The sequence below is a fragment of the Scylla paramamosain genome, chromosome 31, assembly GCF_035594125.1.
Source record: "Scylla paramamosain isolate STU-SP2022 chromosome 31, ASM3559412v1, whole genome shotgun sequence".
Classification (NCBI taxonomy): domain Eukaryota; kingdom Metazoa; phylum Arthropoda; class Malacostraca; order Decapoda; family Portunidae; genus Scylla; species Scylla paramamosain.
Window position 1 is genome coordinate 16,934,000 of NC_087181.1, and position 12,134 is coordinate 16,946,133.

Sequence of the window (12,134 nt, forward strand, 5' to 3'; positions counted from 1 at the left end):
TGTCATCTGAACTCCTCCATCAGATCCTCGCTTAATCTACGCCTTTTTACTTGTACAACTTTAAAAGCATCAATATCTTCTCGTGAAGAATAATCCGCATCCCTTGTATATTTTTTTATCCATCCTCTTCGGTATCAACTCTTAATCTACCAGTCGTTTTTAATCTACGCATTCCTCACTCACATGAATTCGAAAGCTTCAATCTCTTATCAAAAATACTTCGCATCTCTCGTGTATTTTTAACGCACGCTCCTCTGTGCTGACTTACTCTACTGCAAATCGGTTCTCTGAGTTACCGGGCGGCGCAAAAAAAACAGTCTGCAGTACCTGTATCAGTATTACTTGCTTAAGGTTAATAGTTCAGGAGATAAGTAGGTCTCATTGGCCTTGACTGGCGATGTAGGGCGCTCTCGTTTAATCTGGAATACTGAAGGTGAATTATAAAGATGCTTGCGAGATGAGCCATTAGAACAGAACCACTTTTATTTTCCCATCACTTGCTCGCTCGCTCGCTCTCTCTTCCTCGGGTGTCTGGTTGTGAAAGTTTTGCAAGTGAAGAGAGGGAGGTTTGTTTGTGCTTATACGAGTAGCAATGAATGGGGAGTGCTGGTGAGGGTAAGAGAATGGAATCTTTGCTTGTAATGACGGCTTTGTTATGTAAGTGACAAGTGAACAGGTGGATAGTTATTAGGTAAGCAGGTAGGAATATACATAGGTAGACAGATAAAGAGATAGATAGATAAATAGATAGACAGACAGACAGGTAGAGGGAGAGATAGACAGACAGCTAGTTAGATACAGACAGACAGTTAGGTGAAGATAAACAGAAGCAGACTTTATATAACACACAAGCACAAAACACACCTCGCCCTCTCAACTCTCACCGCAGCGCCACACAAGCATAACAATTTCGCACGAGGAGAAAGTAATGTCACCACTCCCAGTCCTTCAACAAATGCACCATAAGCCGACAAAGAGAGAGAGAGAGAGAGAGAGAGAGAGAGAGAGAGAGAGAGAGAGAGAGAGAGAGAGAGAGAGAGAGAGAGAGAGAGAGAGAGAGAGAGAGAGAGAGAGACAGAGAGAAAAAGAAAGAGAGAGACCGACACACACACACACACACACACACACAGAGAGAGAGAGAGAGAGAGAGAGAGAGAGAGAGAGAGAGAGAGAGAGAGAGAGAGAGAGAGAGAGAGAGAGAGAGAGAGAGAGAGAGAGAGAGAGAGAGAGAGAGACTAAAGCGACGCATGATTCAAACGCGTTAATTAAATGCGAGTGATGTTTCTCTCCTCTTTTGGAATGTGGGACGGACGATAGCCATAAAAAATCCATTTAAATAATCGGCTACCTCCATTAAGAGTATTAAGGCGCGTTCAATACAGACTAGTGATTAAACTGGATGGGGTAAATAAAGAAACCAGTTCATCATGGCATTCAGAATAGAAAAAATAAAAATAAATAAATAAATAAATAAAAATTACCTTCAACTTTTTTCGTCTCATTAAAGTCGACAAATATGGTCATAAAAGTAAAATGAAATAAAAAAATAAATGAAAAGATAAGATAAATAAATAAATGAATGAATAAAAAATATAGAAACCATTTCATCCCACAGTTACTAAAAGAAATAGACTAATTCACTCTTACACCTGTCACCGAGGTCGACCAGGCGCAATAAACAAATAAATAAATAAATAAAAAAGTCAATAGAAAGAAAGAAACCAGCTCATAACACCGTTCAGAAAATACAAAATGCATCTACATATTTATCTATCCATTTATTCATCTATATTTTTCTGAAGCGACAAGGAAAACCAAACAAAGATAAGAAAAAAAGATAATAAAGTTAAGAATCACAAGTCAATTTAATTTCCACGATGCTTTATCACATCTCCCTTGAAGCATCACGAGCCATAGGAAGGAGAGAGAGAGAGAGAGAACATAAAACGGAAGCAGAAGGAGAGCTTGTGAGTTTGCCAGTGAAGGTGATGAAAGATGAAAGTAAGAATACACAGGGAGAGCCGGAGACTTGCCAGTGAGTGTTGTTTTGTTTGATTTACGAGCGGGAGGGAGGTCAGTGTGTTGTCATCTGCAAGTATTGGTGTAACAGGAAGGAGATGAAGAAATAGTTGAGATTTACCAAGAAAATGAATACACAGAAGAGAGAGAGAGAGAGAGAAAGAGAGAGAGAGAGAAACAAAGGTACTAATTGTCAATACCTATACAAAAATCACGTTTTTTGTACAGTTTCCGTGGAGAGGCGCGTGGGGAAGCAGCTCCATGTGTGAGAGGGAGAGACACTTGAGAAATACATCAAGGAGTGGAATACGTGGCAACACACACAGAAAATAACAGCAGTAGAGATTTCACTGTTTTTTGTGTACCTTACGTGCATGAAGGAGCGTCAGGTATTAGTGTCAGGTGTCTGGCCAGCGAGAAAGGACTTGGAATATGTACAGAGAGGAAAATGTACAAAAGAATACTCAGAGAAAACAATAACAAATAATAACAAGACGTCAAAATTATCATGTGTCTGGTCTGACAGGAAGACGTAAAGGAAACAGACAAGAAAATACAACAAATGATACACGTAAAAAATAATGTTTCTTTCTAGTTTACGGTGAAAAAAAGAGGAACATGGCGCACTGGATTCCGTCCCTTCTGAGCTGAGAGGGGCAGGTAATTGATATATACACCTGGGAATGCGAAAACATACACAGGAATACATTAGAATACATTATACAGGGGAGGAACAAATACCCAGGAGTCGTGTCGGTCTACAGCGAGTATTTCTACTAATTTGTGTATAGCAGGTTTATTCTGTACAAATTTCCTTTCTTTTACATCTGTAGACTTTTTGAACGGTTATACAAGAACAAAAAGAAATCTATTAAACTATTATCAGCAAACATTGTAAGATAAAGGCAGGGAGGGAGGGAGGAAAGGACGGAGGAATGGAAGGGAGAGAAGGGAGGGAGGGAGGAAGGGAAGAGGGAGACGGAGGGATGAAAGGTGAAGAAGGGAAGAGAGGCAGTGAAAGACGGAGGGATAGAAGGAAGACGAAGAGAAGGGAGGAAGGGAGGGAGGAAGGGAAGAGAGAGATGGCAAAGAAAGGGAGAGAAGGAAGGGAGGAAGGAAGGAAGGAAGGAATAGAAGGGAGAGTGAGAGAAGGGAGGAAAGAAGGCAAGAGAGGGAGGTAAGGACGGAGGAACTGAAGGGAGAGAAAAAGAAAGGAGGAAAGGAAGGGAGAGAGGGAAAAAGGAGGAATGGAAGGGTGAGGGAGAGAGGGGAGGGAGGAAAGAAAGAGAGGAGGAGAAATGGAAGAGAGAGGGAGAGAGGAGAGGGGAAGAGAGGAGGAGGAATGGAAGTGAGAGAGAGAGAGAGAGAGAGAGAGAGAGAGAGAGAGAGAGAGAGAGAGAGAGAGAGAGAGAGAGAGAGAGAGAGAGAGAGAGGCTGATTTTATTTGCCAGACTAACATGTTAAAGTCGGAGGAAATCAGTCATTAGTGAGACAAAGGAGGAGGAGGAGGAGGAGGGTGGGGAGAAAAACAATTATATCGTAAAGGGAGAGGAAAAATGAAGTGTTTGTATAATGATAATGGACGCCAACAAGACACACAGTACACATCAAAGAAAGATACACAGACAGGAGGAGGAGGAGGAGGAGGAGGAGGAGGAGGAGGCGGAGGAAGAGGACGCTGTTACGGTAATAGAGAGTGAAAAAAAAGCCGGGCAATGCTGGCAATGAATAAACAGTATGAGGAAATAGAGAAAGAGAAAGACAGATTTAGAGAGAGAGAAGGAAAAAAAAAAAGACGAAAAGGAAAAAAGAGATAGAGACAAACGGAAGATACAGATAAATAGACGATGGGTAGATAGATAGATAAATGTAGATAAATAGATGGATAGATAGACAGATAGATAGATAGATAAGGAGATAAATAGATACAGATAGACAGATAGCTAGACAGACAGATAGATAGATAGGTAGTTAAAGAGATAGACAGATAAACAGAGATAGATAGATAGATAGATAGATACATACATACATACATACATACACAAGTACAGAGACAGGAAGATAAAGAGAAAACAAATAGATAAATAGATAGACAAACAAATACCTGAACAGTCAACATAACATACAAACACGCAAGAAACAAAACAATAAAAAAAAGATAGAAAAAAAAAAACATTTACAACACTAAAAAGCCCCAACTAACTACTCGTTCAGTAAACACACACACACACACACACACACACACACACACACAACTTTCACCGCACACTTACAGCAGCAGAGAGCGTCATGCCAGGCTTGAACACCAGAGGAGCGGATCCCACGAACGCTAACTTCACACCAGGCGACACTAAACGAGTTCTGAAAGACACGAGAGAGCACAGGTTACGGCAGGTTAAGGCAGGTGAGGACAGGTGGATGAGATATACTGCAGGCGTGAAGGGGAGTGAAATAAAGAGGCGTGTGAGAGTGGAAAAGAAAAGTTGGGTAATTGAGAGTGTGTAATGGAAGACAGGTGTGTTAGGGGAAAGTGGGATGGTGTAATGTGTAAGGGAATGGAATGAGAGAGAGAGAGAGAGAGTTGCATAGAGTTACATGGAAAAACATGCCACAAAAGACCTTGCGGTTTGCACGAGGTGACCTGACCTAGGAATACTAAAAGAGAGAGAGAGAGAGAGAGAGAGAGAGAGAGAGAGAGAGAGAGAGAGAGAGAGAGAGAGAGAGAGAGAGAGAGAGAGAGAGAGAGAGAGAGAGAGAGAGAGAGAGAGAGAGAGACCTAGTCATCCACACCACCACAAAACACACACGCACACACAAAAGAGAGAATGAAAGCAGAAGAAGAATGCAATATGAAAAAAAAGGAAAAATTAACATGAAAAAAGGCCTAACAATATAAAAAAAAAATATATATATATATACATATAAAAAAAACACAAACACTTTTATTTCAAACATATTTAATTTCTACATGCCTTTCATTCATTTATTTTATTTACTATATCTTTTTTTTGTTTCCTTTTATAAAGTTTTACGCCACATTTTTCTTTTTATTTCAACTTTATATATCTCGCATTCATCCTTCTCCCTCCTCTTACTTCGCGTGGCCGTGGAATATAAAAAAGAATGCAAGTAAATAAATGAAGGGAAACAAAACTAACAACGAAAGATAAAACAAGCAACACACACACACACACACACACACACACACACACACACACACACACACACACACACACACACACACACACACACACACATTTTTTTCTCAGACACACGCCATCTTAAATTACCACTTGTATTTTTTTTCTTTTCTTTACTTAACTCTTTCTTACTTTCCCTTTCATTTCTTACACTGCACTTTATAAAATTTCAACTTTACTTCTTACTTCCCATCCACTTTTTATCCTCCCCTCTCATCTTCTTTGGTTGCATGTTTTTATGTTATTTACTATCTTGTTTTTTTGTACTTTCTCCTTCATCTATTTTATCATTCTGCACTTTTCAATTTCCGCTTCACTTCTTACTAAGTTATCAAATCTGCCATTCATCCTCCCTTCTTACTTAGCGTGACCGTAGTTGATGTCTCCGATGAAGGCATGTCTCACTGCAACCTTGACTTTCACCTCAGCGTAGGTCAGGTCACCGGAGTGGTTGGCCTGCAGTTGGCTCAGTGGATAGCGGAAGTCTCGCCAGCCGTTCACCTTGACATGCGGGAGAGAAAGTAAGTTTCGTTCATGTTCAACTGACCTGAACTCAAAACTCGCTCACTGGCTACGCAGAAGATGGCGCTATGGTTGTGTGCAGGCTGGGAATAAAAATACTTAGATAGGCGTTCGATGAGGGAAAAATAGAAAAAAAACTGATGAGGGAAAGTACTCGTAGGTGGGGAGAGAAGTATGAAGGAAAGTAAGAGACAGAAAGCATGTCTCTTAATATAAACAGGAGTAGTAGTAATGATAAATCGTGGTACTGCTTCTACTGCCTCTGTTACTACTGCTGTTATTGTAAAGGCGATAGTTCGTAGAAGATAGTGCTATACTTGTTTGCAGACTAGCGATAAAAATAGTTTAATAGGAGTGATGGTAGTAATTAATCTCGGTACTGCTACTACTACTACTACTACGGTAAATGTAGTAGTAGTAATAGTAGTAGTAGTAGTAGTAGTAGTAGTAGTAGTAGTAGTAGTAGTAAAACTTGCAGTAGGGAGAAGGAAAAAGCAACTACCTAACCAGTCTTTTACGTTACCGCTGCTTGTCTTCACTCTTTACCTATGACCTCGAGTTATTATCATTATCTTATTACCAATATTACCACTACACACCTAGATGCATGAATGACCTTCACGAACACAGACACATACACACACAGACACACACACACCTGCCTTGACCCCTTCGTCTCTGGTACTCGTACATGAGTAAGCAGACAGCATCACACAAACAGCACAATAGTTAAGCCTGTGTTCATTGTTCATTGTGCCAGCGTGTTACTTCGATACGGAAATCAAATCTTAGAAGCGAGGAAGATGAAGAGATACAGTTTTATTTCTTTTTTGCATAGTAATTGCGTATCTTTGCCTAGCTTCCTTAATCCTTCATTTGGTATAGCTTTGTTTTGAGTATAATTTTGAAGGACGTCACCTAGAGCAAAAAGAAGTGATGGATTTATTTGTTATTGCAAATTTATTTTCATTTTGGTATATTTGTGTAAGTTTATCATTATTATTATCATTATTGTTACTGTTGTTGTTGTTGTTGTTGTTGTTGTTGTTGTTGTTATAATTTTTTCTGCACATCAAGGAATCCGGTTACAGAAAAAAAATAGCAGGAATAAATTAAAAGCTGCTGACAATACGAGTTCTTTTTGCATTAGAAAATCCGGTTAAAGGGCAAACAAAGAAGAGTTCAAAGAAACTGTACATAATACCGCTTTTTTCAAGTCAAGAGTCCGGTTAAAGAGAAAAAGAAAAAAAAAAAGGAAAACCTGACCACAATACTGCTTCTGAAAATAAAGAGCGAGGGAAAAAAATGCAAATGGCTGATTTAAGTAATGAATGAAGTGATAAGTGCTATTTTTTACTCGTATTCATTTTGTTGATAAATAAAGAAAACTAGAATTATAAAGACGCAAAGAACAGTGGCAATGTGTTCTTCAGTGTGTGTGTGTGTGTGTGTGTGTGTGTGTGTGTGTGTGTGTGTGTGTGTGTGTGTGTGTGTGTGTGTGTGTGTGTGTGTGTGTGTGTGTGTGTGTGTTTCGTTCAGCTTTAAAGTTAAAATATTGTAATCCTATTAGTAAAAGATTAATGCAGTATCTTTCCTTCTTTTCTTGTGGTTTTTACTTGCTTTTTATCTTTATATTTTGTAGTCATGCTGTTTGTAATGCGTTGTACATTCACCTCTTCTTCACACCTTTACTTTTTTTTCTTTATTCTCTTTCATTGACACTTACTACAACAAAGCAGCAACAATGATAACTACTACTACTACTACTACTACTACTACTACTCCTACCTCCACCACCACCACCACTGCCAAGAACAACAACAACAAACAAGAAAAAACAAGTAACAACAATAAAAACAAAACAAAAAGACTTCCTCACCACCACCACCACCACCACCACCACCACAACAGCAACAAAGCCACAACGGTACTTACATATCCCACTTGGTCAGTCAGCACCTTCTTATACGCAGAGTCAGGGAGCTTCCAGTGTTCCTTCATGTACACAGTGACGTTGGCTGACCCCTCCACGGGCATGTAGGTGAGGAAGAAGGCGCCGAACCTGCCAGCTATCGCCCCCTCGCTCGCCACGGTAAAGAAGGGCGCCTCCACCAGCACCTGAAGAAGGGGTGAAGAAGGGAAGGTGAAGGAATGATGAAAGAAGGGACTACCACGTGTAGATCCGACGTCTTCTTCCAGTTTCCCTTATTTTCTTATTTTCTTTCTTGCATTCTTAAGGGCAAAGGAAGGAGAAGTGTAAAGGAAGGGCGAAGGAGGATGAAGAAAAGTGGAGAAGGCTGGAGAAAGGTGAAGGAAGGGTGAACAAGGGTGAAGAAGGATGAACAAGGGTGAAGGAAGGGTGAGGAGGAGCAAGGAATGGTGAAAGAAGAGTAAAAAAAAAAAAAATGAAGAAGGGTGGAGAAGAGTGAATAATGATGATGAAGGAAAGGTGAAGAAGGGCGAGGAAGGGTGAAGTAGAGTGCCTTCACTATTACCTGAAGAAGAGGTGCTCGTTATCATACTCTTTTCCTTACCTCTATAAGTATTAAGATCTACCTGTGCTATGGTTCAAAAACAGGCTTCATAAATACCTAAAGGGGGTGTATTGGCTTTATTACGTGCCTAAAAGTGTAATAATTAAACCTTACCTGTGTTTGTATGTTACTTTGTATGTCACTTTAGGCTTATCTGTACCTGTAGATGTTTTAATTAAGGGCTATCTGTGTTATGCTTTAAAAATACATACCTGGGGATGTATTGGTCTAACTACTTACTACAGTTAAACCGCACATGTGGTCATATGTTAGTTTAGGCTCACCTGTGCCACTAGATGTGCTAATTAAAGGGTATCTGGGCTGAAAAATGCGTTAATTGGAAATTCTTTGTTCCTGCTCTCCCTGTACTTCCATTAATTATCTTGAGTGAGGTGTTAGGTTTCTTGTACCGATTCCCACTGAAGCCCATCTAGTGGTCCTGCCTGTGTGGTGATTAAGGTGTTATTCAGACCATCTAAGTATTTGAATGAAATGTGTTTTTGGTGGATACTGATTGTTTTCCTTTTCTTCTTACAGGACCCGTTGTTTGTCTAACGCCTATTCATTTCCTCTTCTTTGATTTTCCACCCACGATTATTCCTCCTTGAAAACTGAACAGAAATTATTCCCTCATTAATTAAATTTCCTTGCGTAACTTAACCTAACTTAAAATAACTTGCCCTAGACAAACCTAACTTATTACGACCTAACCTAACCTAACTTAATCTAACTTTACCTAGCATAACATCACTTAATTTAACTTAGCGAACACTAAATAACCCAACATCACTTACCCTAACAACCTTATCTAATCAGCTAACCTAACCTAACCAAATCTTACTTAACCTAACTTGACTGAACTGACTTTTTTATGTTTGAAAAGGTTAGCCGAGAGAGAGAGAGAGAGAGAGAGAGAGAGAGAGAGAGAGAGAGAGAGAGAGAGAGAGAGAGAGAGAGAGAGAGAGAGAGAGGAAAGAACAACATTCTGACCAACGAATTATTTTTCTAACCATTCAGAAACCTACTCACCCACCCCACACCCACCCATCCACCCACCCACACACACACACACACACACACACACACCCACACACACACACACACACACATTAGCTTACCAAACAAACACCCAAAGAACCAAATACTTCTAACCATCCAGACACAAACACACACACACACACACACACACAACAGGAAGGCCAATGCAACGCACCTCAAACCTGGACTGAAAATACTTGGTGATGTAGAAGGGATGATAGTGTACTTGTGTCCCCAGCTACCACCTTCACCCTCCACCACCCGAGCTTAGGCAACCCATGTGTGCCCATCTTCAGCTCCACCACACCTGTTGAGATAAAGGGGCAGAGATGTGGGGCAGGTTGTGTTTAGAATTCTATGTCTATTAAGTGGATATGAGAAATAGTTTGTGTTTTGGTGAGGGTATTAATGTGTGTACGTGTGTTTTATTTTCTTCCTTTTGATATAAGAGGAGATTTGGCTTGGTAAGGAATTCTTCATGTGTTTATTGTGTGTGTGTGTGTGTGTGTGTGTGTGTGTGTGTGTGTGTGTGTGTGTGTGTGCAGGTGAGGTCATGCTTACCTGTGCTGGGGAAGCGAGACAGCCAGCGCCTCACAACAAAGCCGTCAGTATCCTGCAATAGGAAGATTAGTTATCTCTCTCTCTCTCTCTCTCTCTCTCTCTCTCTCTCTCTCTCTCTCTCTCTCTCTCATACACACAAATAATACAGAAAATACAATTCTAGTAATGCAGAACACGTAATTTTCCATTAACACACACACACACACACACACACACACACACACACACACACACACACACACACACAGTACAAAGACTCATGTACGTATCACTTACCAAAACATACACATGAACGGGTCCTTGGTACGGCCTCATGTCTGTACGCAGCAACACTACACGAAACTCAACTGTAGTGGGAAGAAGACAGTGTTACGTACTAAGACAAGATAGCTACTCACGATGGTCCTTAACCCTTTGAATACTTTACAATTTTTCCTTATATCCTTCAACATTTAAGACGCTTATTTTAGCCCTGCAGTCTCTTAAGTAGTTCTGTAGTCAAAGGAATGCAAAATTAACCACCTATTATCCCTCTTCTTGTATCGAAGCAATTTTTTTTTTTTTACAGTGTTCTGAATATTAATAAGAAACGACCTTGGCAATGAAAGGGTTAAGACAGATTGGCCTGAGTGCAAATAGGCCTAAGGACGTTTGATGCTCGAGACACTTAGCACCCAAACCACACACTGTCCACTAACTCTTTCATCTACTTATTGAACCACATCCTCCCCAACTATGTCCATTCATTCACATCCACCCATCGACAGCCATAACCCCATCCTTCTATCCATCCACCTTCTATCCACCCATCATCCAGCCACTCACTCAACCATATCCACTCATTCACCAACCGCACACTACCTACAGGCTCACCCACCCATCTATCCACTCATCTACCAGCTAACCCACCCATCCACACCCACCAAACCATCCACCTGCCGACCCATACACTACACACTACATTCACAATCACATCCACTCATCTATCCAATGTCCACTGACCTCCCACCAATCCACTCATTCATACTCATCCACCCAACCACTTACCCATCCGTTCACCCATCTACTTAACCTACACCAAAGCCACCATCTTCACCTCATCCACAAGCCTTATCATCCACAGCCTCTAAGTGTCTCGAGTACCAAACTTTCTGAGGCCTATTTGCACTGAGGCCTATATAACCGGAGTACTATCCGCACCAGTATCAAGTGACTGCGAAACCACGAAAAATCAATGAAACTTAAAACTAGTAAAATAGAAAAGACACTACAATAAAAACCAAGATAATGCATCCATCCATCCATCCATACATACATACATAGATACATACATACATACATACATATATAGTGTTTCGTGTTGTGTTCATTAAAGGAAAATAATTAAAAAGTTTTAGAAGCTGGATAATTAAGGCATATTATTAATTACGTGCTCTAGAGAGAGAGAGAGAGAGAGAGAGAGAGAGAGAGAGAGAATGGTACCTCGCTCACAAAGGAATTACAATGGAGCAGGCTCGAACTCTGAATCATTAGCTCGAGAGTCGAACCTTGTATCACATAACTACTCAAACCTCTGCGTGTGTATATTATATGTATTTTTCATTCTTTTACGCTCATTCTTGTATTTTCATGATTACTGCCATTCAGCTTTGTTTACTTATGATCTGTGTATATCTTCTAATATTTTAACTTACACACTCACAGTAATAGCACACCTACTGAAGATAAACGGTACATTTCTACCATAATGAATGCTTTTTGTATATCCCTATGCTTCCTTTGCTAGATAATTCCTTCACACGTAATAATTATGACTTTTACACTAAGCTAACTTACCACAAACACTTAACTAATAAAACTGAACCTTATCTTAACTAATCTAATCTATACACTTAGCATTAACATGTAATTCAACGTAATCTAACTTTATCTAAACTAATTTAAAGTAATCTCACCTAACTTAACCTTATCTAATCTAACCTATACAGTGAAGTCATGATCCTACATGACCTAATTTAATTTAATCTAACCTAGCCTAAATTATACACTTAAACACTGACACCTAACCTAACGTAACCTAACTTTACTTAATTTAACCTAACACTGTAACCTAACAATCTAACTTAATACTAACTCCTAATCTAATAAGACCTAACTTAGCCTATTATAACTTAACCCAATCTAACCTAACCTAACCTAATCTAACCAAACGTAACATTCACCCTCCCCTTATCCTCACTCTGGTAAACTTAACCACACT

The 12,134-nt window shown here is 39.8% G+C and overlaps 1 protein-coding gene across 1 annotated transcript in view; it reads right to left on the minus strand.

Annotated features, from left to right (window-relative positions):
• Nucleotides 1-9,620, minus strand: part of LOC135088750 (CD109 antigen-like) — a 54,596-nt gene extending 44,976 nt beyond the window's left edge. Inside the window, exons 1-4 of the mRNA XM_063983748.1 lie at nt 9,489-9,620; nt 7,677-7,859; nt 5,581-5,720; nt 4,293-4,380 (exon numbers count right to left, since the gene is read on the minus strand). Of these exons, the coding sequence (XP_063839818.1) occupies nt 4,293-4,380; nt 5,581-5,720; nt 7,677-7,778 (330 nt within the window). The 5' untranslated portion in view covers nt 7,779-7,859; nt 9,489-9,620. The remainder of the gene's footprint in view (nt 1-4,292; nt 4,381-5,580; nt 5,721-7,676; nt 7,860-9,488) is intronic.
• Between the last annotated feature and the right edge of the window lie 2,514 nt (nt 9,621-12,134).